The 26,448-nt window shown below is 44.1% G+C and overlaps 1 protein-coding gene across 1 annotated transcript in view; it reads right to left on the bottom strand.

The window, feature by feature from the left end:
* Positions 1-24,267, bottom strand: part of LOC140430258 (uncharacterized) — a 148,928-nt gene extending 124,661 nt beyond the window's left edge. Inside the window, exons 1-8 of the mRNA XM_072517685.1 lie at positions 24,157-24,267; positions 16,642-16,719; positions 11,349-11,610; positions 7,282-7,396; positions 6,170-6,257; positions 5,461-5,570; positions 1,614-1,833; positions 1,376-1,501 (exon numbers count right to left, since the gene is read on the bottom strand). Coding sequence (XP_072373786.1) covers positions 1,376-1,501; positions 1,614-1,833; positions 5,461-5,570; positions 6,170-6,257; positions 7,282-7,396; positions 11,349-11,610; positions 16,642-16,719; positions 24,157-24,235 — 1,078 coding nt within the window. The 5' untranslated portion in view covers positions 24,236-24,267. The remainder of the gene's footprint in view (positions 1-1,375; positions 1,502-1,613; positions 1,834-5,460; positions 5,571-6,169; positions 6,258-7,281; positions 7,397-11,348; positions 11,611-16,641; positions 16,720-24,156) is intronic.
* Between the last annotated feature and the right edge of the window lie 2,181 nt (positions 24,268-26,448).

Here is a 26,448-nt window from a genome sequence, read left to right as displayed (position 1 = left end):
ACCGCAGCCCAATGTCGGAAAAAGATAACTGACCTCCAATGAGCTGCAAAGGTAAATTACCACCTCCCTCCTGGCATCAGTTCTGCCTGCCACAGAGCACACCTGACCAGATCCCGAATGAGCAGGTTCTTCCCGGAGGTGGAGGACAAATGTGAGCGGTGCCAGAGGGGCCCGGCCAACCACACCCACATGTTTTGGGCTTGCCCCAAGCATGCTGGGTTCTGGGCAGCCTTCTCCGAGGCAATGCCCAAGGTTGTAGGGGTGAGGGTGAAGCCATGCCCAATAGTGGCAAGCTTCGGGGTATCGGAGCAGCCAGAGTTACACATGGGGAAGGGGCCCAACGCCCTCGCTTTTGCTTCCCTAATCCCAAGCCGGAGAATCCTGCTCGGCTGGCGATTGGCAACACCACCCACAGCTGCAGACTGGCTCGCTAACCTCTCAGAATTTCTCCACCTGGAGAAGATTAAGTACGGCATCCGAGGGTCAGAGGAAGGCTTCCTGGATACTTGGGGGCAGTTTGTCGGTCTGTTCTAAAACCTGTTCGAGGCCAGCAACGAGGAGTAACCTAATAAGATTTTTTTTTAAAAACACCCAAGATAGATGAGGTACAAAAAGACTGCGCAACCTGGGGTGGGGTGGGGGGGAGGGGGAGAGAGGTTTGGGGGGGGGGGGGTGGTGGAGGGGGGGGGTGCGGGTGGGGGGGAACATAGGGTCAGTTAAACGAAGTACAAACTAAACCTCTCTGTATAATAAAGGAAATTAGCGCGAGCGAGAAAAATGTGATGTGTATATATACAACTGTTTATAAATATGGGAAATGCCAATAAAAGAAAAAGAAAATTCTCCCCCCAGCTGACCGGCTGACACCTCACACCCTCCCCACAGCTGATCTCTTTGCTTGTTTCTCAGGATCCCTGGCACCACCAGCGCAACCGCTTTATTTCCAGGTGCGGTGCCCGCAAATGCCACTTGCTATAGACCCCCCTGACCCATCAAGTGTTCTGCTCACACTATCTCCTCCTTGTCCCCGCAGGGGAAGACAGCCCATAATAAATGGGAACGGGCTAAGGTGAGGGGGGTCCATAGCAGGTGGTAGGAGGAATCCCAGAGATGCGATAAAATCAAGGAGTACTGCCATAATGGCCAACACATCCTACATCAGTGGACACAGTAACACAGGTAAACTTTTGAATACAAAGGTAAACATTGCAGATGATGAAAATCTGAAACAAGAACATAAAATGCCAGCAATTATCAGTTTTGATAAAGACCAAATATAAGTTAAATTTATAGGGTCCTCATCAGACAACACAAAGTAAACAAAGACACACTTATTATTCAATTGAATTATATTTTCTGAAATATTGTATCTTACTGGGAGCGCAGAAACAGCCATCAACACAGTGGTCGTCACACATCTGGCTCCTATCAGGGTTTGAGCATGTATCTGCACACGGAACACCACACTCTTCATAGGTCATATTAAACTGGCATGTCTCTTCTGTAATAGACATAGTGTCAACGTTTAATGTCTTTGTCATTTCCATGAGGAAAAAATGTATTTGTGACTTTATTTGGAGTGTTTGTGGGTGATCAATTTGAAAGTTACTTGCCGCACATGTCTTTGCTTCTCCAGTTGCTTGGTTTACCTCCAACATGAGCACACTGTCTAGAATATTCTGATAAAGTATTACAGATGCAGGATGATGGTTTTTCTAAATTCTTGCACAAACACATGTCCAGCATGCAGCTCTTGATAAAAGGTGCTAAATCTAAGATATTGTGGCAGTTGGAAAAACTTGGATCTGTGAGTGTTCTTTCACACATGGATTCCTGAGGAGAAAAGGAAGTTACTTAGTGAATGACCAATACACTTGTTTGTGCATTAGCCTTTAATGTACATTGTAAATATTTTCCGTCACAAAGATAATTGTCAATGCAGGAGATGCTTGCACCTTTGCTACCAGTATCTAAATTGAGTATTCCCAGCTATGTTGAGTTAGACACTGGACAAGGATCTCTCTATCCTGGCCTCAGCGAAGCACATGTATTAATGCATTATTATCATTCTAAGCACAAGCCATTCTGAATATCAGAAAGTTTGAAATTAGCAAATTGCCATTTACATTGGGCTCCATTGAATGTGTAGCACAGAAATGGGCCATTCTGTCCAACAGGTCATAACCTATGATAGTCTATGGTCCTTCTATCTGCAATGTCCACACAAACCTTTCCACCCTTCTTCATCTGACATTACCAGGATCGCATTTAATTCCAATCACCTTCATGGGCATATTCAGCTGCTGACTAATACATCTATTCTATTTGCCTCACTATCTTGGAGTAGTGTGTTCCACATTCTTAAACTCTTTAGGACAGGACCAAATATAATATCTGATACAAATTTAACATAACTTCTCTGCATATCAATTCTATCTAACTAGAAACAAACACCAGGGTTTAGTTCGCAATTTGAAAAATTACCTTATTACTTGCTACTTTAATGATTTGCGAATGAATATCGCTGTGATCTCTTCATTCTTCCTACCAAAATGCATCACCGCAAACCTATCTGTATTGAAATTAATTTGTCAACTACAAAATTATTCTGCAAGTTTACTAAAGTTTAATTCTTCCTTGTTGGGGCGAGTCCTCCATGTTTGACTAATTTGTTGGACTTCTTTGAGGAATTAAGAAACACTGTAGATAAAAGAGAATCTGTGGATGTGTTGTACCTAGATTTCAAGAAGGTACATCAAAGGTTACTACACAAAATAAGAGCTCATGGTGTGGGAGGTAACATATTAGCATGGACAGAGGATTAGTTAATAAATAGAAAGCAAAGACTGGGTACGTTTCAGGTTCGCAAGATGTGACAAATGGAGTACTGCAGAGATCACTGCTGGGCCTCAACTATTCTTAATTTATACAAATGACTCAGGTGAAGGAACCAAGTGTATGGTTGCTAAATTTGCCAGTCACGCAAAGATAGGTAGAGAAGTAAGTTGTGAAGATGACATAAAGAAGACTGTAAAGCAATAGAGACAGGTTAAGTGGGCGGACAAAAATTTGGCAAAAGCAGTATAATGTGGGAAAATGTGAACCTGTCCACTCTAGCAGGAAGAATAAAAAAGCAGAGCATTATTTAAATGGAGAGAGATTGTAGAAGTCTGAGAGGCAGAGGAATCTGAGTGTCCCTGTACATGAATCAGGAAAGATGTGGAGATGCCGGCGTTGGACTGGGTGAGCACAGTAAGAAGTCTTACAACACCAGGTTAAAGTCCAACAGGTTTGTTTCGAATCACTAGCTTTCGGAGCACTGCTCCTTCACCTGAGGAAGGAGCAGTTCTCCGAAAACTAGTGATTTGAAACAAACCTGTTGGACTTTAACCTGGTGTTGTAAGACTTCTTACCATAAATCAGGAAAAGTTAACATGCAGGTACAGCAAATGACTCAGAAAGCAAATGGGATGTTGTTGTTTATTGCAAGAGGAATGGAATATAAAAGTAGGGATGTTTTGCTTCTGTATTTTGCAGGGTATTAGTGAGACCATATCTCGAGTCTTGTGTACAGCTTTGGTCTCCTTATTTAAGAAAGGATGTAAATGTGGTAGAAGTAATTCAGAGAAGCTTCACTCGACTGATACCTGGGATGCGAGGGTTATCTTAGGAGGAAAGGTTGGACAGGCTGGGCCTGTACCCTTTGGAGTTCAGAAGACTGGGAGCTGATCTTATCGACGCACATTAGATTCTGAGGGAACTTGACTGGATGGATGCTGAAAGGATGTTTCCCCTCCTGGGAACTAGAACCAGGGACACATTATAAAAATAAGGGATCTGCCTTTCAAGGGAGGATGAGAAGAAATTATTTCTCTGAGGGTCTTTGGAAATCTCTTCCCTACAGAGGGTGGAGGCAGGTCAATGAATATTTTTTAGTCAGAGATATATGGATTCTTGACTAATGGGGAATCAAAGGTTATCAAGGGGGGGCAAAATGTGGAGTTAAGGCCACAGTCAGATCAACCGTTATCTTACTGTATGTCAGAGCAGATTCAAGGGGCTGAATGACTCATTCCTGCTTCAAACTCGTATATTTGGAAGTTCTGGGTATATTTCAATCGAAATATATACCTCGTGACTTTTCCCAGTATGAATATCAATTTAATACCAATTTGTGCTGAGTTTCTATCAGTGCTGTGGCCTTGTGCTTAATATTATCTCATATTATCCCGCAGATATTTTAACTCCTCAACAGTCTGGACTGGATTGAATTCAAGAGACTAGCGGTGAAAGAAGTTATTAAACTTGTAGAAAATCTTGGTTAGACCACCCTTATAGAAGTGAGCATAATTCTGGTCTCGACATCATAAAACCATCTCGAGTCACTGAAGTGAATGCGAGAATGCTTTTCAAGGATCTTACTAGAAAGGGGAGGTTATATCTATTAAGAAAGACTGCAGGCTGGGCTCCTTTTTCTAGAAAAGAGAGGGTGGAGATGTTCCATGTTCAAAGTTTTTAGATTATGAACTCGGGTAGACATAGAGAAGATGATTCCACTTATTGGGGAGATCAAGATGACTATTAATACACTAAACAGGAATTCAGGAGAAATTCTTCACCGAGACAGTGTTTGGAATTTGGAATGTTTCCAGGAGGAATTGTTGAGCAGGGAGATGATGGTGTAGTGGTCATATCACTGGATTAGTAAGTCAGAGGATCAGACTAATGCCCGAACGACATGGGTTCAAATCGGCAGCGAATGGAATTTCAATTCAATTACAGTAATGTGCAATTAAATGCTAAGTTCAGTAATCATAACCATGAAACTATCGTCAATTGTCGTAAAAACCCACCTAGTTTTAATGCCCTTTAGGGAAGGAAATCTGCTCTGGTCTGGTCTACATGTGACACCAGACCTACAGCAATGTGGCTGACTCACTACTCCCGAGGACGATGCATAATAAATGCTGGCCTTACTCACACCCCATGAACAAATAAAAAAATGATGTATTTAAGAGGAAGTTAGATGGGGGTGACACAGTGATGCAGTGGTTAGCATTGATGCGTCACAGCACCGAGGACCCAGGTTCGATCCTGGCCCCGGGTCACTGTCCGTGTGGAGATTGCACATTCTCCCCGTTTCTGCGCGGGTCTCACCCCCACAGCCCAAAATATGCAGGGTATGTGGATTGGCGATGCTAAATTGCCCCTTAGTAGGAAAAAAGGAATTGGGTACTCTAAATGTATTTAATAAAAGAGAAAGTTAGATAAACACCTGATGGTATAAGTATCGATTATGTCAATCAGGTCAGGTGAAGCGGAGGTCACTTATTCACTGTACCAATGCTTAATTATCTATGAAAATCAGCAGATACATTAGAAACTAAAGTCAAAAAAATTTGTAAGCTAAAGCAGATTCAAGACCGAAGGAGGTTGAAATAATGAGAAACATTCACTTACAAATCTTGAACAATCTTTGTTACTATCAGATGAAGGTACATCTTTGCATTTCTCTGTGGGACCATTCAGTTTTTGCAAGTTTCCATACTGGATAGGGGTCAGGTGAAATCCTGGAATCAATGACAGGCAATAAGTAAAGAGTGTGGGTTTACAGGTCTGTTTATCATGGGTGAAAATCCTGTTATGGCAGTGCCAAGGGGCATTGAGGTAGGCTTTGAAATGGGCACTGCCTGGGGTCACTGCCAAGGGCGTTATCCTTTTCCATTGTGGGAGGGGGTGGCTTCCCCTTATGTGTGATGGGGGAGAGGAAGGGGTGCGTGAGGGTGGAGGGAAACTACCCCCCAATACCTCCATGGTCGCCAGAAGGTCGTGGGAGGGAGTCCTCCATGGCCATGGGGGAGTGGGAGGCAGTTTATTTTTCTCGCAGATCAGGGGGCCTTTTAAAGATGGCGCCCTCTGCAGCCACGCTTGCCAGCTGTACCAAGCCCCGCCCTCCAGAATGATGGCACGAACCCCCCCCCCCCAATTATTTCTTGAGTGTCAGAAGATCTGGCCAGAAAACCTGGCTGTGTTTCTGGAGAGAAACATTTCACCTTTCTGTCAGAACTTGACAGTTTGTCATTTGCTTTGTAAAATTCCACCCAAATAATGTGGACGTAATATTAAACCAATACAATTAAATGTAGCTGCTAGTGCCAATTACACATACCATTTGAAGAAAATTCATTGTCACGAATGCCATTGAAATCACCACACAGCCCACATGTTGTATTGACAAACTTCTGGCTCAGTTCAAGCTAATGCAAAAGAAAGAGAACATCAATAGTTACAACATTTTGAGGTATATTTCAAGTAAATTATGAAAAAAATACAGTTTTTGCTGCCAATGACATTTTAAGGAAGCTGAAGTTGCAAAGTTGAGCTCCAGGTGTGTTCAAAATGGCCTCCACACTTCTGGTTTGGGCTGCACCTGATGGTGTTATGGGTAGAATCCATAAAATTCTTTCAGTGCTGAAGGAGGCCATTTGACCCAGTGAGTCTGCACTGATTCCCTGAAAGAGCACCCCATCTAGGCCCACTCTGCTGCCCTATCCCTGCAACCCCACCTAACCTGCACATCTTTGGATTATGAGGAAACTGGAGCACCCGGAGGAAACACATAGGAGGTTTCACGAGGAAAACGTGCAAACTCCACACAGACAGTGACCCAAGGCCAGAATTAAACGCTAGCAGCATTGCTAACCAATGTGCCACTGTGCAGGTAAATGGGTAGTGCAAAACTTGATGCATGCAGCGGAGGTATGCAGAGTAGACAGATGATGACATCACTCTACATGTTAACACTAATGTGACTCTTGCATTCTTTTCAAACTCAGTGCTCCAGTTAGCAGTTTGAGCTGGATTTTTATATCGAGGCAGGAGTTTGGAAAATTCATGGCTCAGCCTGCCAGCTGGAAGGCAAGGATATAGTGGTGGCTTCAATCTCAATGACAAAAAAATCCATAGACTGACTTGGTATTTGGAAAGAGGTTTGATCAGCCAGCTCATTATAGAAAAAACATCAAATGGAAATTAGCAGAGAATCAAACAGTTTCAGCTTCACCTTCCTACTCTCTTAGCTAAGGGAAGGAAAACATTTCTAAGAAAAGAACTGATGAGGAAGAAAGTAACACAATGGAAGGGGAAAAAGGAACACAACATTAATCATTAACATATGAGAAGAGTTTTGAAACAAGCCAATATATTGAATAAAATATAATGGTGAAGCATGTTTAGTGCACTTGTCTGTTGAGGTAGCTGTGAATGTTACAATTCCCATACCGTGATGGCATCATCTCCATTCCACATAAGAGTCAGACCAATCTTTGCAGTGATACGGGTGTAATTACTGACTTTCTCAATCATGATCCCAGAATGGGTGTGAGGTAGTGTAACCCTAGGATAAAAGAAGCAAACGGTTATACCAATTTTCAGCATGGTTTTTAATTTAATGATTTCATAGCTGCATAGTGATGATAGTATTTATAAAGCAGATTGTTTATTTCCTATTTCCATTTGCAACTCTGCTCAATACACTTGGCTCTACCCTACTGCAGTATAAATTCCAATTTTCCCCAAACTCCAGCTAATACTCTATCGTTCTCACCCATTATCCCATGCTTTGCAAACCACTAGTGGACTTCCTCTTCCTGTGCTATTTTTAAATTTGCCCTTGAGAAAATAGTGTTGAATCAGCTTCTTGAACCGCTGTATGAACCGCCATAGGGCTAGGGAGGGAGTTCCAGGGTTCTGACTCAGTGACAGTGAAGGAATGTTAATCTAGTTCCAAAGTCAGGTTGGTGTCTGACATGGAGGGCAACTTCCATGCTGTAGCGTCCTCCTGCATTTGCTGCCTTTGCTCTTCTAGATGGTAGAGATTGAGAGTTTGACTGATGCTGTCAAAGGAGCCTTAAGTCACTGCAGTGCCCTTTGTAGATGACACACTGCTGCCACTGTACATTTGTGATGGAGGATTCTTTTTTTATCCATATCGACTTGAAAATTCAATTTTTTTACGAGCTCTGCACTCTAAAATTCTGTGCTGAAAACAAAAAATCTCAAACAAAGATTTCCAAAATCTTTAAAAAAAATTTTTTTAGAGTACTCATTTTTCCCAATTAAGGGTCAATTTAGCGTGGCCAAGCCACCTACCCTACACATCTTTGGGTTGTTGGGGTGAAACCCACCCAAACACAGGGAGAAGGTGCAAACTCCACACAGACAGTGACCCAGAGCTGGGATCGAACCAAGGATCTGGATTGGTTTGGATTTGTTTATTGTCACGTGTACCGAGGTACAGTGAAAAGTATTTTTCTGCGAGCAGCTCAACAGATCATTAAGTACATGAGAAGAAAAGGGAATAAAAGAAAATACATAATGGGGCATCACAACATATACAATGTAACTACATAAGCACTGGCATCGGATGAAGCATACAGGGTTAATGAGGTCAGTCCATAAGAGGGTCATTTAGGAGTCTGGTGACAGTGGGGAAGAAGCTGTTTTTGAGTCTGTTCGTGCGTGTTCTCAGACTTCTGTATCTCCTGCCCGATGGTAGAAGTTGGAAGAGTGAGTAAGCCGGGTGGGAGGGATCTTTGATTATGCTGCCCGCTTTCCCCAGGCAGCGGGAGGTGTAGATGGAGTCAATGGATGGGAGGCAGGTTTGTGTGATGGACTGGGCGGTGTTCACGACTCTCTGAAGTTTCTTGCGGTCCTGGGCTGAGCAGTTGCCATACCAGGCTGTGATGCAGCCCGATAGGATGCTTTCTATGGTGCATCTGTAAAAGTTGGTAAGGGTTAATGTGGACATGCCAAATTTCCTTAGTTTCCTGAGGAAGGCAGCAGTGCTAACCACTGCACCACCGTGCTGCCCTAGATTTCCAAAATCTTGATGTGGAGATAATTGGCCTTTCTTTAGAAGAAAGGTTCAAGAGCTGATTACACTGGACAGTGATTAGGGATTAATTTGGAACTAAGTGAACCAGCGTCCATGACACATTGGCGGAGATTCTCCGCTACCCCCAACACCCATCCCACCGCTAAAATTGGGAATCTCGATTGGGTGGAGAAACCCATGTCAGCCCAAAAGCGGGATTGGCGCTGGGCAGCAGACCCGTTGTGAGTCTCCAGTCCTGCCCCGCCGGCCTAAACGGGCTTCCTGCCCAGAGCCTGTGAGATCTTGTTTCCATAACATTAGCAGCCTTGAACACCAATGCTCAGCCCTCCCTCTATTCTCCATCCCTCCAACAGGAACCCCACCTTGCGGACTTTGTGCAGGTCATGACAGGTGCAGATTTGGTGCGATGGATACCGAGGAGGGTCAAGGAGGGAAGTCCATTGACCATGTGCCCCTCTGCCACTTCCAGACTGCAGAGGGAGGGTCACCCAAGCGTCCTAGTGGTTGGGTGGGCTTGGGGGTGAGGAGTTGACCTCATGACTCTCCCCCGGGATCAGGGTCCTGTGGCTGGACTACGCCTTCAATCTCTGGGTAACATGATGATCACTCTTGGCAGGTAATTTAGGCAGCTCCCATATCAAAATCATTGTCTGTGTACTGTGAAATCTTTGAAGTGGCCTGTTGACTTTGAACTGCTCTGTTTGACAGCTGATAAGCAGATCATCAGTTAATTGAAGATAGGAGCCAGGAAGTCACCCGCCAGTACTTTCCCTTTCTCCACATCCGCTCACTCAGCCCCATGCTTTTAACACTGCAGCTTTTTGAAGTCTCTGATCCTTCCTAGAATGCTCACAACCCTTGGAAACCTTTGAAATCCCCTAAGAGCCTTTGACATACTTTGTATTCATTCAGTTTCACGGGCCAATGCCTTTAAATATCCTTTGACTGACAGGTTACTGGTTTATACACAACAGGTTGGAGCTTTGTTTATTTATCTTTCCCATCACACTTGAATGCATCTGAAGTACCTCCCATTGATCCTACTACAATGTTTATAAACATCATTGGTCTGATTGACAGTTGCTGACAACTTCAAAAATGTTAGGTGTTTTCAGTTCCTCTTTTCTAACTGTAGATTTTGGGAGTTTATAAACACAGGACTACAGCTCTTTATTGGTAGCTTGGAGATCTGATGCAGGCCTCTCATACCGTGTGGAAAATCCCAACGGTGATGGGAAGTTGCCAGGAACTAACCTCTTTAAAGGGCTTAATTGGTCCATGGGCGAGTGGGTGTCTGACAACACTCTATGTCATGCATAACATACATGCAGGGCAGAGGGCAAGCAGGCAAGTGATGGGCACAGCACTGCAGGCATACCTCCACCTACCATTGCCCACCCGCCATCCCCCCACCAGCACCATATCCCTGGGGTTGGGGGGAGGGAATTAAATTTGGAACCTTTAGGCTGGAACTCGAGGTGAAAGAAACAAGTAGGTCACATTTAGATATGGACAACCTGCATACACACCTTGAGAACCCATTCTCAGAACCTAAAAAAGTTATGGAAAATGTGCAACATAGATTCGCTAGGATGGTTCCAATGATGAAGAGCTATGGTTAGAAAGTGACTTGAGGAATTTCAACTTTGTTCACTCGTACTGAGGTGAATGATCTGATCGGGATATTCAAGGTCATGATTGGCTATGATCCACGATTCGATTGTTCAGCAAGATGACAAATGGAGAGCACAAAAAGAATTAAAGGATCAGATAGAGGAAAAATTCATTACATGAGAGCTATTAGAATATTGTTGATGCAGAACCCAGAAATTATTTTATTATTTGATGTTTGCAAAAGAGAAATATAAAGCAAGAGGGGAAATGAGAAGGACGATGTGATTAGACAGATGTTCATGTGGAGAAAAAAGTAGGTGTATATTTGGTATGTTACATGCCATTTTTGACCTGGAACATTCCATGGATAAGTTTTCAAATATCTGTGGGGTCAGATCCTGGTGAGGGGGCAATTAAATAATTGCTTTCTCTGGAGGTTGTCTCTGGGCCCTGATGCAGTCTTCAATTTTCAAAGTGCTGCTGGTGGGGACAGGAATGGGAACTCACTCATCTCCTATGCACAGCCCACTGAATTCTTTTCTGAGATGGGTACTGACATCTTAGTAGGTATTTCAGTGAATTGTAACTGTCCGGTGTAAGGTATTTGGGTTCACTGTGGGGAAAGGTTTTGTTTTTATGTTTAAAACCTCAAGTACCCTATGCCTGAAATAATCTACCTTATTTTGCATGATCGCACCCCAGCTCTAACATTTCAATAATTGTGCAACCAGTCCTATACTTTGATCATTTACTTCTTTCCCCACCACGCAATACAGTGTGCTGATACATTCTTATAAATTGAAAACAGCAAAAATGAAAGCTTAAGCGAAACACTTACACGTTATCATCGACAGAAATAACTGAATTCAGTACTTCAATAACTGATCCATCAATCTTCAAGACAATTTGAGTGATCTTTGGAAGAGCATTAACAATGGAACGTCTCATCTGAATGTTGAATTCCTCATAACTACTCAAACACTGGGAAGCAAAGACATAATTGCAGGTTCCAGGGAAATAATAAACATCACCATCAAAGGTTTTAAAGTGATAGTTTCCCCAGGTACTGCAAACACGGAAATTGTGGTCTGGATTGCGACCTATAAATTGAGAAGAAACATCAGACCAAATGTAATCAGCAAATCATTTAAGTTATTACCTCTAGTCACATTCTTCTAATCATTCTTCTGTTTATTAACCTACTAAATTGTTTTATTCATTCATTTATGGGATGTGGGCGTCGCTGGTTAGGCCAGCATTTATTGCTCATCCCTAGTTGCCCTTTCGAAGGTGGTGGTGAGTTGCCTTCTTGAACCGCTGCAGTCCCTGAGGTGTACATACACGCATAGTGCTATTAGGGAAGGAGTTCCAGGATTTTGACCCAGCGACAGTGAAGGAACAGCGATATATTTCCAAGTCAGGGTGATGAATAACTTGGAGGGGATCCAGGTGGTGGAGTTCCCAGGTATATGCTGCTAGCGAACATAGAGAACACTGCTCACTCCATCAGAAAAAGCAGGCTGATAAATAAGAATATGTTTCCTGGTTTGATTTTTTTTCAAGTTTCTAAGTTCAATAACCAGCATGAAGCTCCACCTGTAAATGGATCACTATTCCCTATGATCTCACACTGAACTCCCTTACCTCCTCCATTGCAATGCTATCTCCAGGAATTCTGATATTGTTTCCTATTTAACATTATTCTTCATCTCAATGGATCTTTATCCTCCATTAGGCATTTCCATTCATGTTTTGGAGAGGCGGTGCTCATATCTCCTCTCACACACAAAATGAGTTGAAACAAGGCTTCTCAACGAATCGGGCAGCATTTTTGGAGTCTAAAGTGATGTAGCGGACTAGATTTTCATGAATTTGAGGAGTCTCCATAATGGGATGCAAATACCGACCAGGATCTGATTCTGGGATTCTCCATTCCTGGAGTTTCTGATTTGTAACAGGGGCTTGTAAGGTTGCAGTCTGATTCAGGTGGCGAGCCCTCACCCTGCATTACCGACCAGGCTGGATCCAAAGTGGAGATAGGCATGTCCTCGTCCTCCACAATGTTTATGGGGTTGGGTCAGTAGAACAAAGAGCCATGATTTACGGAACCTCAAAGGTACCATGGGCGGGATTCTCCTACACCCTGCCGGGTGGGAGAATCGCCGGGGGTCGGCGTGAATCCCGCCCCTGCCGTCCTCCTAATTCTACCGCCCCCCAAAAACCGGCCCGGTGTGAGTCGCGCCGCTCGCCTCGGAGAATGGCGGGGTCCAGCGCAACTCAATGGGCGCCCGGGCTGCCTGAAATCTCCGGCCCGTGATGGGCCGAAGTCCCGCCCGTCTGTTGCCGGCGTAAATTGGAGTAGGTCCCTTACCGGCGGGACCTGGCGGCGCGGGCGAGCTCCGGGGTTCTTGGGGGGGCGCGGTGGGATCTGGCCCCAGGAGGTGCCCCCACGGCAGATTGGTCCGCGATCGGGGCCCACTGATCTGCGGGCGGGCCTGTGCCATGGGGGCACTCTATCCTTCTGCACTGGAGGCTGTGGACCTCCGCCATTCCCGGTGCGGACGCGAATCCCTCTGCTCATGCGCGGGGATGACCCCAGCATGTGCTGGCACTCCCGCGCATGTGCCGACTTGCGCTGGCCGGCGGAGGCCCTTCAGCGCCGGTTGACGTGGCGCCAAGCCCTTTTCCCGCTGGCCGGGGAGGCGCCAACCACTCTGGGGCGGGGCTAGCCACTGAAGGTGCGGCCCAACGCCGGAGTGGTTCACGCCACTCCATCCCGCCGGGACCCCCTGTCCCGCCGGGTAGGGGTGATTCCCACCCCATGTTCCTGTACGTTAATAAACCTCTGAAATCTCAGCTTAGGCAAGAATATATAATGAGGCTTGGTTGAGAGCTCAGAAATCCATTAGAGTACTGAAACACCTGAGACCCAGGGAAAACATTATTTGATTGATAGTTCTAGCTTTCCAATCTCTCCTGTCAATTGCACAATATTTATTTACACAAGATAAAGAAGATACAAGTGCTTTCAGTTTCTGCTATTGGTACTTTGAAGGATCTGGATGATTTACACTTTTATTGGCCTGTGTAAACAGGATTTGTTTTTAAGGAAGGTTGTCGATGAATGACTGTTTTTTAAAAGCTTTTTATTAAACTTTCTATTGTCACCAGAGCGTTCATTAGTTCTTTACAGTGTATATTGGGTGAATGGGCATGGAATAGCCATAGCTTGACATGGGGGCTATGAGTGGCCATAAGAGGATGAGTGATGAGCATACCTTGACATGAGGGGCATGAAAGGCCACAGAACATTGGGGCATATCTTGGCATGAGCGGGTGTGAAGGGCCATGGGAATGAGTGAGGTGGCATGGCAGGGGTAGGGGCTTTGAGGGGTGAGAGCTATATGGTCTTTCTGTTTTTACTATGACTGATACAAACTTCCACAGCACCGAGGCAGGCCTTTAAAACAGCCCACCTCGACATCGGGTAACACCTGTGGCTGCCTCCAAATGTTTTTCTAGGTCAGGTAGCTCGATTGCAGCTCACCTCCACCCCTCCGCTCCCCCACTGCCCTGGAATTAAAATCTCGTATTTCCTGGTCCTTTCTCCTAAGGCAGACCGGACAAGCCATGGATTTTTCTGACTCCTGCTATCTGCCTCAATAAGGAAAAGACGTCTCAAACCTTCAGGCCAGTGAAGCAGCAATAGAATTGGGATGCTCAGAGATGTAACAGATTTTAAACTAGACAGGGAAAGAAGAAAGGGGGAGGAAAGAACAAACAGGAAGTTATAGGGTAGAAGGCAGAAGAGATCAAACAAAAGGGATGTGGATGCAAGGCAGAGAGAGTTGATAATGGGCCAATAAAAGTAACAAAATATGTGTCTGGAGAGATGTAAAAGAGAGGGCAGCATCACTAGCAACAGCTACCATCCAATGAAAAAGGGGCAATCTGAAATTGTTGCACTTAATATTGAGTGCGGAAGGCTGTGAATTGCCTTGTTGAGAAATTAGGTGCCATTCCCCGAGCTTATGTTGAGTTTTATTCAAACAGTGTGAGAGGCTAAGAACAGAGAGGTCAGAGTGGAAGAGGAGCAGGGAATTAAAATGATGGGTGACCAGAAACTCAAGGTCATGTTTGCAGACTGAATGGAAGTGTTTCACAAAGCAATCACCCAATCAACATCTGATCAGGAGTGCTAATAATTTGGAGGGCGGGAAAAGAGGATATAAAAGGGAAGGTGCCGCATCTCCTGCACTTGCATAGAAGAAGGAGTGTTGGGCGTGACATGGATGAAATAGTCCTTATGGAATGCTGAAAGTGGAGGGAAGTGGAAGATGTGTTTGGGGGTGGCATTAGCTGGAGGAAGCAAAATGGCAGTGGATGATTTATTGAAGGCACAATGGAGAAATGCAAGATGACATGTTTCTAGGGGTGGTGGAAATTGGTGAGAGATTGGTTGTGGAATGGACACAGTCAAGGTCAGTCATAGTGGCGAGGGGGGTTCTGGGAAGGTTATTCTCCATAGAGGAAGAATATACAGAAACGTGAAGCTGGTATGGAAAGTTGCATCATCAGAACCAATCCAATGGAAACAGAATGGAATAGAGTCACTCCGATAAATGAGGCATCAGGAAAAACACTTGTGTGAATCAATCTGTTTAAAGTGAACATTGATGGATAGCCTACCCCCAGATACTGAGACGAATATGTAAAGAAAAAGAAGGGAAGAGTCAGAGATGGACCACGTGAAGGAAAAAGAAGGGTGAAAATTGGGCGACAAAACAATTTCAAAACAATTCTGTTCATCCTGTAAGTGTATCCCTGAGATGTTGGTCTCCTGCCATTGTAATTTTCCACTCCACTCCCACTCTGACTTTTTTTTCCTCGTCTTCCCAATGAAGCACATCTACATTTTCAATGAAGGCCTTTACAGCCTTTCAAGCTTACTAGCTTTTAGGACTCATCAATTTCAAAACACCACTCTGCCAACGTTTTATGGACAACAGCTATTGGTGGTGATTCTGCTTTCCCATTTATATCTGCTCTGGACATATCTTTTGTTTCTTTATTTGTCTCATTACCATCACTATTTGCCTTGAACTATAATCCCTTTTGCTGATTAATTTCCCCTGCCTTCCATTCTATCACGGACCCTCCTGTTTATTCTTTTCGTCCCTTCCCCTTTTCATTGGGCTGAAACACCTTTACATCTTTAAGCCCTCTGGATGACAAAAGGTCATAAGAAACAGGAAATGGAGTAGGTCACTTGTTCCCTGGAGCCTGCTCTGTCAGTCAATATAATCATATTGGATCTCCTGTCTCAGCTCCATTTTTCCATCTGATTGATTCCCTGAGAGATCAAGAATCTGTCTATCCCAGCCTTAAATATATCTAACAATGGAGCATCCACAACCCTTTGAGGTAGAGAATTCCAAAGATTCAAAGCGCATTGAGTGAAGAAATGATTCCTCACCTTAGTGCAAAATGAATTTCTCTCTCCACAGATGCTGCTTGACATGCTGAGTATTTCCAACATTTCCTGTTTTTAATTTCAGATTTCCAGCATCTGCTGTACTTTTCTCTTGTATTATTTGTGTTACTTCATGTCTAAGGGCGGGATTCTGCGACCTCCCAGCTGTTTCTCGGCAGCGGGAGGGGCATGCCATTCACTGGCAGCGGGATTCTCTGGGATTTAAATCTAATGATGACCATGAAACCAATGTCAATTGTCGTAAAAACCCATCTGGTTCACTAATGTCCTTTAGGGAAGGACATCTGCCGTCCTTACCTGGTCTGGCCTACATGTGACTCCAGACCCAGAGCAATGTGGTTGACTCTTAACTGCCCCCTCAAGGGCAATTCGGGATGGGCAATAAATGCTGGCACAGCTGCGACACCCACATCCCATAAACGAATAACAAATAAAATTGCCACTAAAGCCACCCACATCGCCAGGAAGCCAGAGAATCAGGCCACCGCGAATGGCCAGAGAATTCTGGCCTACACCTCTGACACTTAACAGTGTCCTGACTATGGACGTTAGCCCATTACCTAGACTTTCCAATTTTTAAAAGGAATACAGTTTTGCAACTAAATGACAAATGTACTTATTTGTGTTGTTTATTTACTTGCATAAACTTGAGCTGATGATTGATCTGGGAACAGCACCACTGACTTGTGAAACAAAGCAGGTTTTCTCGATTCGTCTAAAAAAACACAAAATTACAATTGAATGATCAACTAACTATTAAACAGTATAATAATATGAATTGTTTCATGTTATGATGCAGTAACTAGATGTTTATACGTTATACCATATTAAAACTGTGGCCGACTAATCAAAGGCTAAATGCAACTTCAAGTTTGTTTATTTGCTGTCTGCTTACCAAAGTGTGTGCCTCCAATTTATAGAATACAGGACTCTATTAAAGTTCACTTACAAACTCTAAATTTAATGTTCTATGACCTGAGCATATGGGCTGCATTCTCCAGTTTCCCAGCCGCGTGCTTCTCGCCTGCACGCCATTCGCTGGCGGCGGGATTCATTGAGAGATTGATTAACCTCATGGAGGGCCACATGAGGCATTACTCAAGTACATTCAGGAACTGCACACTGACATTCACAGAATGAATACCGCACTCTGCAGCATGGACTGGTCAGTGGTGCAGCCTCAGACTGAAGGGACATTACTTTAAAACTGAGATGAGGAGGAATTCTTCACCAGAGAGGGTGGCGAATCTCTTTGCCGCAGAAGGCTGTGGAGGCCTAATCACTGAGTGTCTTTAAGACAGAGATAGATAACTTCTTGCTTAATAGGAGGATCATGGGTTATGGGGAGAAGGCAGGAGAATGGGGATGATTGACTAACGGAGCAGACTTGATGGGCTTAATGGTCTAATTGTGCTCCTATGCCTTATGGTCTTATTCCAGGCCTTGTCTTCAATGAAGATGTTCTCACAGGCAGTTCAAAGGGTTTTCCAGATCATGTGATCTTCCTGCATAGAAGGGATCAGCTCAAATCTATTGGGATCAGCTAATACCCAATATTGACCCCCATCCTGACGAGACGCACAAGTCCAGAGCTGGACTCAGCCACTACAGCTGGAGCACGTCTGTGTTCTACATCTATCTCCTGCACCTGCCCTTTCTTCTCCTCTCCAAGTCCTGTTCCTCCTCTTCTTCCAGTGAGCTATGTTGACCTAGCACTTTACTCTGCATGGTCCTCTCTGGAGGAACACCAAATGCTCAAGACACTCGTGACAATATACCACCAAGCAGGCCAGGGTAACCTAAAAGGGTGAGTAGTCATCTCTTCAAAAGGTAACCCTTGTTCCTCAGACTCCATCCGCATCATTTGGAGGGCGGCAAAATGAAGAGCTGCAACAACCTGCACTGGTGGAGTATGAGAGGATCATGCCAAATGTTATGAAAGTGACTGCACAAATGAAGAAAACTCTTATTATGGGCACAGACATTGAGGCAGTGGAAGCCTTTCCTATTGATGAATCTCACTGGGTGTCACTTGGTGCTTGGATAATCATTTTGGTGCAATCAATGATGTCCAGATGCTGGGGAAATTCAGAAATGCAGGAAAAACTCATTTCCCTTTGTAGTCGCCCCATTTCTCTGGAATTCATGTCCTGTCCAGCACTCGGTCACCTATGAAATGTGGTTGAATGCAGCCATTTGCAAGATGCTGCCAAGATTTATTATTGATCCTTGGAAGGAGGTTCAAGGCCAGGGAGTGAATTATATGTCTACTAGCAGGCCAAGGAGAGTAGTGTTATGAGTTATGAGGCCTTCCATGATGAGGGCACAAATCTCCGGTATTCCCGGTGAATAGCGGGAGAGCCCAAAAACAGGTTTTGCGCCTGGCATCGAGCCGGTCGCAATGCTCCCGATCCATGGTGCCCGATGCGATCTAAATCACACTCTCGCTGACCCAGCAAACATTATGGTGGTGGGAAGGTGTGAGGGGGGATCCCTCGTTGTCAGCCCCCTTAACTAGCTGAGAATGAACTCCCTCAGTAATTTGGGGTGGGGTTTCCCCTTAACCAGGGGAAACCACTCTGTATAAAAACCCTGACTTGGGTGCAGGTCAGGGAGAGTGGAACTTCAGGGAGAGGAATTATTTTCTGTATACCGTAATAAACCTGTCGTTCATTTCGACCCGACCGTGCATTCCTGTTGCCTCTCCAGTTTGGGTTCTACAATTTGGTTAGGTCCCCCCACAGAAGTAACACAGATTTCACACCAGTTCTCCGACAGGTGGGTGGCTCCTTTGTCAGGAATATCCAACTCTGGGATTTAAGGAGGTTTAAATGACAAGGGGATGGTGGAATGACTTAGGAAGAGATTTATTTTTGAACCAATCTCTCTTTTATAGCTGTTCCTATCAATAATTTCATGTTTTCCCCAGTACCCTTACATTCTACTTTCACCATTATTTAAAAAAATGATGCACAATAACTACTTAAACCTCCTTTGGACCCATCTTTAGTTTCTTATTTAACAACAAATACTGGATAAACTCAGCAAGTCTGGGAGCATGTGTAGAAAGAAACAGAGTTTCGGACCAAAATGATCCTTTTACAGAATTCTGCTTTGTACCAATCAGATCTGAAACATATAACTCTGTTTCTCTCTCGGCATCCAGTGGCGACTATGAGGTGAACAGCTGCACATTAGGTGGCTCCCGCTTAGGGATTCGGTTTTTGACCCTTTTTATACCTGTTTAACATGTGTTGTTTAGGATGCAAGTGGTGTAATTTGAGAGTTTTGGTTCGCCCTCCGGCGCGTGATGTCTGGCGGTTAGAATATGAGGAACAAGTCGAATAAGGGGTCCTTGTCTGACTTGAAAGGGGTCCTCGTATCACAGGATTGGAGAAAATGGCAGAGGCCCCTGTGACATCGTTGCCCTCTCAGTGGACAACTGAGGGACTGGTAGAATTCCTAATGGTGGAATTTAGGAAACAGAGACAAACTGTCCCTGATGACCTGGCAAAAGTGATTAAGGTGGCGGTGGTACCCATTTGTGTAACTTTGGACAGGGTGGAACAATGGCTGGAGGTACAGGACTCGACGATTCAGAATGTGGAGAAGACGGTTACAGAGCATAGTATTAGGATCTTCTCTTAGGAGGCCGAGGTGGCGTTGTTGGCGGACGGGTAGAAGATATTGAAGGCCAAGGCCGATGACCTGGGGAATCACCCCAGATGCCAGAATTTGAGGATCGTTGGGCTGATGGAGGGCATAGAAAGTACAAATGCCATGGATTATGTGGCAAAGCTGTTTGGGAATGTGGTGGGGGAGGGGGGGGGGTCTTCGTGGAGCCTCCTGAAGTGGATCGGGACCACCGCTCATTGAGACAGAAGCCCAGGTCTGGGGAGTCACCATGGGCGATTATAGTCCGATTCCACAGATACGTGGATAAGAAAATGATCCCGAGGTGGACGAAGGACACTCGAGAATGTGGATGGGATTTATCAGGATGTTGGTGCAGAACTCGCAAAAAGGCGTGCAGGATTTAACAAGGCCACAACAGCTCTTTACAAGAGCAAAGTGTGTTTTGGAATGGTTTATCTGGCTTGCCTTCTGGTCACGTTCAGAGACAGGGATCACTATTTCAACATGTCGGAAGACGTGAATTACTTTGTAAGAAACATGGACTGGGGAAGAATTTAATTAAGTTGTTGGTTCACCTGAGTGTTGGCTTTTTAACATTTGTTGCTATTTCTTTTCCTATTTCCTGGATTTTTATTTGTTTTTACTGTATTACTGAAATAATAATAATAATAACTTATTGTCACAAGTAGGCTTCATTGAAGTTACTGTGAAAAGCCCCTAGTCATCACATTCCGGCGCCTGTTCGGGGAGGCCGGTACGGGAATTGACCCCGTGCTGCTGCCTTGTTCTGCATTACAAGCCAGCTCTTTAGCCCACTGTGCTAAACCAGACTGTTCGGGGGCGAGGGCTTGGGTGTGGATATATGTTGTTCCTTCCTAGAATGTTTGATATGAAATTTGGGTTTGGGGAGGCTCGTCCATTGATCCATTGTGTTATAAATTTGATTTTTCTCCATTTGGGGGTCACCCTGCTAGCAGTTATTCAAGTTAACAGGAGCAAAATGGGAGAGAGAGTTGCAACTGGTTACCTTCGTGGGGAGGGGTGGTGGTTGGTGTTTTCTGTTTCTCTTGTTCATTCAGGTAACAAGCCTAGGTTGGCTGGGTTTTCTTTGTTTGGGAGGGGGCTGGTGGTTTTGGAGTTGGGTGGGTTGTTTGTTTGGAGCCCGGGGGGTAAGAGGGGGGAACGGGACATTGCTGACGCTGAAAGGTTTCTTTGTTCAGCTACTGGTTTGAAGGTGGTGGACCTGGAGCGGATGCGAGATGGGCCGTTGGCCTTGCGCTTCGGTCATCGGCCAGGTGGAAGGGTATAGTGAGGAGAGGTAGGGAACATAGCGTGTCCCTACATGAGGATGATTTGTTGTTATATTTCACGGACCCTCTCCCTAATGTGGGGAAATTAATGAAGGTGCTTAGGATGTTTGATTCCTTCTCAGGATATAGATTGAACCCAGGCAAGTGTGAGATTTTTCCGATGAACCCTCTGAGGATGGAAGCGGATCTGGAGAAGCTACCGTTTTGGCTAGCCAGGACTAGTTTTAGGTATCTGGGAATACAGATGGCTTGTGACTGGGCCTTGTTACATAAGTTAAACGTGGCCAGTCTGGTAGAGGGGGTGAAGGCGGACTTGAAGAAGTGGGATGCCTTCCCGTTGCCTTTGGTGGGAAAGGTTCAGACGGTTAAGGTGAACATTCATTAAGGTGAACGTTCTTCCGAGGTTCTTGTTTGTGTTTCAATGTCTCCCAGTCTTTCTTCCTAAATCTTTTTTCAGGAGGGTCAAAAGTTAATTTTGACCTTTGTTTGGGTGGGTAAGACCCTCCGGGTTCGAAGGGCTTCCTTGCAGAGGGATGGGGGTGTTGGTGTTGCCTAATTTGATGTACTATTACTGGGCGGCAAACATTGGGAAAGTGCAGGGATGGTTTAGGGAATCGGTATGAGGCAGATGGAGGAGGCTTCTTGTTTAGGCTCAAGCTTGGACTTTTCTTTGTTCTTTCCTGCTTTGTTCTATTCATTTTATCGGTTTCCGGCACCTTCAATTATGGATAAGGTGCTATCTCTTGACAAGATAGGGAAAGGGAGGATATCAGATATTTATGGGATGATCATAGTGATGGAGAAGGCTTCGCTAGAGGGAGTAAAGGGGAAATGGGAGGAAAAGTTGGTTTTGGTTTTGAAGGAGGGGGTGTGGAGTGAGGCTCAGTATGGGGTCAACAACACATCTTTGTGTGCTGCAGTTTAAAGTGGTGCATAGTATGCACTTGACCAGGGCACATATGAGTGGGTTCTTCCCAGGTGCAGAGAATAGAAATGTGTGTTTTTCGAGGGGGCTGGCGAACCACTCGCAAATGTTTTCTTCTTGCCCAAAGCTGGTTAAGTTTCCTTCTCTGAAACAATTTCGGAGATTTGGGGAGTTAAAGTGGAGCTGTGCCCACTGGTGGCTATCTTTGGACTGTCAGGCTTGTCAGGGCTGCAGGAGGGGAAGAAGGACCATCACCTCTCCAATAGCCAGGAGGCGAGTCTTGCTCGGATGGAGGGCATTGATGTGCCGCCTAAGGCTTCGGCATGGTTGGGAGATTTGTCGGAATTCCTGTATTTGGAAAAGATCAAGTACACCATCATGGGATCGGAAGAGGGGTTTTACTCTAGGTGGCTGCTGTTTATCACCTTCTTTAAAGATAAAAGCAAATTACTGCGGATGCTGGAATCTGAAACCAAAAAGAAAATGCTGGAAAATCTCAGCAGGTCTGGCAGCATCTGTAGGGAGAGAAAAAAGCTAATGTTTCGAGTCCAGATGACCCTTTGTCAAAGCTTCTTTAAAGATTTGATTGTCGTCAGTAATTGGGGGTGTGGTTAGGAGTGAGGGTGGGGGTTCCATGTGGGGAAACTTCTGGGTAAATCTGAGTTAGGTTGGGCTGAGTGGTGGGGATATTTTTATAAAAATGGTACACATTGTTTGACTGTTCTATCTGTCATAATTGCAATTTTTTTCTGAATAAAAATATTTCAAAAAAATTCTGGGTGGTATTTACTGGCTGTTTACACCGGTGGGATATTCCGGTCCCACACCGGCACAGGGGTTTCCTGGTGACGAGGCATGCAGTCAGTGGGAAATCTCATTGACAACGGCGAGACCAGTAAATCCTGTTGGTGGGCCGCCTCCGCTGCAGAAAAGCACGCGACGAGTTGGTCGGTAATTTCCGTCCAATGTTTCTCTATCCATAGATGCTGCCAGACCTGCTGAGTTTATCCAGCATTCCCACATTTCCAGCATCCGCAGTATTTTGCTTTTATTTTAGTTTCTTATTTGTCTTATTATTACTTTTTAAAAATCTTATGCCATCATGACTTTTTCCACTTCTTTACTCCTGTCCGGTACTCTATAAGAGACCTCTTTTCTTTTTCCCCCGTCACCACCCTCGCTGCCGAGCTTTCCCTTCGCGCTACAAGTGATAAAAGATTCCTGCAGCAATCGAGTGAAACTCAGCACAATGTTACAGCCTTCTAAGTCTAACACTGAGTTCCAAAATGTTAGACTGGAACCTCTGCCCCCATTTTGTTGGCTGTTTCTTTGCGGGTTTGTTTTTTCCCCCTTTCTTTAGCTTTCAGAAAGCAGCTATTAATGATTCTGCTATTCACACCTCCTCCAGATCCATCTTTTGTTTCTTTACTTGTCCCATCACCACTCCGTTGCCTTGCACCTTGCACTCTTTTTCTCACTTATCTTTCCAGCCTCCACCCTATGACACATTATTCAATTTGTTTTCTCTCACCCACCACCCCTTTCACGTGCCGAAAACATTTTCAGCTTTCCTAATTCTGATGAAAAGTCACAGACCTACAACATTGACTCTCAACATTCTTCCTCTCTCTCAACAATGTTAGACCTGCTGAATATTTCCAGCACTTTTTTGTTTTCATGACTTGCTGAAAAATCATCTCTTACACCTTCCAGATCTGAGACAGATCATCAGCCTGAAATGAGAACTCTGTTTCTCACTCCACACAGATGTTCTTGGCTTACTACATTCTCCGTTTATTTTACAGTACCTGTGTTTTTGCTAAATATAAAAATCAACACGCCTGAACCAGATTTTGTAAGAAGGTTGAATGACAGAATATTGTTATTCTTAACTAGACATGTAAACAGCGAAAATTTTCACCTATTCTGGAAAACAATACTAACTGTAAAACACACATGCGAACATTAACGATTATCAATGCAATTAAAACTGAATTAGGAATCAACTAATCAGGAGACATTCATTGGAAACATGGAAGTTAACTATTTTATACAATAATCAGCAGACCAATTTTTTAAGTGAATATGGGTTTGATGCTCGCTGAAAATACTCCTCCCAAATTGGACTGATATAATCCACAATGCCATTCACATTTAACAGACTTCCAAGAAGAACCACAAATTCAGATCAATATTTTGAAATATTATTCAAGACTTGTAAGAACATGTAACTCATAAAAAAATTAAAGTGATTGAAACAGTAAAAGGAGAATATTCTTACATCCCAAGGTAACAGAGCCATAAGAGAATGAGATTATCAGTATAAGGTTCCAGACTGATACATCCCTACTTGTTCCCATCTTGCTCACGGCGTGGTATGAGCCACCGAGGTCCCTGGTGTCAGGTGTGGATCACCTGTGGCTCAGTGTTTTATATCAGAATATTTGGCACAGTCTCCAGATTACAAATATCTATTGGGTGAAACTCAAAGAGATAAAATTTGTTTTATTCAAGTGTAAACCACAAAACACCGTTGAGATCTGACTTAGGGAACTTGGAGCAGAGATTGTTTGCAGAATGGGAGTTCAACCTTTGTGGTTTATTTATTCAGTGAGAAAAAAAATCATGCTCAAGTTTACAAAAGAAAAATCTGGATGCAATGGCAAGCATATTATGAATGCCTTAAGCATATTAAAGAAGACAATTGCAGCAGAGGGCAATTGCGGTCCAATTTCCATATTTGACTATGACTTCCTGAAGCGTTTTTGAAATTTTTCCACTTAAAGGTTAATTTCAACATGGTCAATCCAACCACCCTGTACATCTTTGGGTTGTGGGGGTGAGACCCAGGCAGACATGGGGAGAATGTGCAAATTCCACATGGTCAGTGACCTGGGGCCAGGATCAAACCCGGGTCCTCGGTGCCGTGAGGCAGTAGTGGTAACCACTGCACTACTGTGCCGCGCCGACTATGACTTCCACAGGGGCAGCGAAAAGCATCATATTTAAAACTGAAATGTTCCCAAATCTGTTCAATTTTGATCAAAGTAAGTGTGTATTTTATGTTGAACAAAAATGATGGAACACAAATGGTTTTCGTAGCTTTGTGGCACAACTGACTCATCTGGTAATAAGAAAAGTAATTCTACAAGCAACTAAATAAAGATCCCAACGATCAGAATCTGACTGGCAGGCTGAGAATTGCTTTTCATAATTTGAAGCAGTCTTCGAGAAACAAACTCAGAGTCTATCCCATACTCAGAGTATACCATTATATAGACTTCTGCAATGAGATATCCTTTGGGTGTGAATGCGTTGAATTTATATCTTACTCAGTCTAATAGCTGAAAAATCTGCTCCCACCAACTAAAAGGGTCCCAACTGATGTGAGCTTGGGCAATCTTCAATCTAATTCCAGCACAAACTGATCAAAATTAGTCACAATAGTAATTTGAATGGAGCGTGCAACAAGATGGCTGGTGTATAAAATAGATGTGCCATAATGCTTTAATAAAGATCCTTTTCTGAATTTAGGATACACAGCACATAGATTACCCTGTAAGAACACTATGTTAATATGGAAGTGGAAAAAACAGAAAAAGCTTGAAATGCTGGTGGTATTTTTGGAGAGAGAAACAGAATTAACGTTCCGAGTCCAATGCAACTCGTCTTTCGATTGTCATCAACTGTCTTAAGCTTCCATTTTCTTATCATTTTCGGGGTCCTACCATCCTGTTTCAATGGGAGTTAACAACAAAAAGTTATATTTACAGAGTGGTTTTGACATAGTGGATATCCTGAAGCACTTCATATCAGCATTATAAAACAAAGTGTGACACCGTAGAGCATGGAAATGTTAAGTCACACATCCAAAAGCTTGGTCAAAAGATGGGCTCAAGAAGAGTCTTAAAGGAGGAAAGCGAGGTAGAGAAGTGGAGAGGGAATTCCAGAGCTTGATCCTAGGCAACTGAGGCATGATCACCAATAGTGAATTAAGAGGAATTAAGAGGAAAGCAGATATCTGAGAGGGGCTGGAGTAGATTATAGAGATAGGGAGCTCAAGGACATGAACAGTTTTGAAAACAGGGTTAAGAATTTAACAATCAGGGCATTACTTAACTGGAAGACACTGGAGATCAGTGAGCACTGGATGTGACAGGGAATCAGGACTTGTTACAAGACACAAACAGCAGAGTTTTGGATGATGTCGAGGTTATAGAGGGTAAAATGTGGAAGACCACCCAGGAGTGTATTAGAATAGTCAAGTCTTGAGGTAACAAAACCATGGATGAGGGTTTCAGCAGCTGAGACAGGGCCAAAGTTGAGAGGTGTTACCGAGGTGGATGAAGGCGATTTTAAATATGACATGAATATGAGGTCAGAACTTCATCTCAGGATCATATGTGGCACCAGATCAAACTAGATTTTTGCAAAGACTTTGGTGAAAAGACTGTAGGTTTGGTTGGTGAATTTTCTTTTTAAAATTTAGAGTACCCAATTAATTTTTTCCAATTAAGGGGCAATTTAGTGTGGCCAATCCACCGACCCTGCACATCTTTGGGTTGTGGGGGCG

Source organism: Scyliorhinus torazame, chromosome 10, assembly GCF_047496885.1.
Source record: "Scyliorhinus torazame isolate Kashiwa2021f chromosome 10, sScyTor2.1, whole genome shotgun sequence".
In the NCBI taxonomy this organism is placed as follows: domain Eukaryota; kingdom Metazoa; phylum Chordata; class Chondrichthyes; order Carcharhiniformes; family Scyliorhinidae; genus Scyliorhinus; species Scyliorhinus torazame.
Note: the sequence above shows the minus strand (reverse complement) of the source record. Positions and strands in the feature narration are given on the sequence as shown.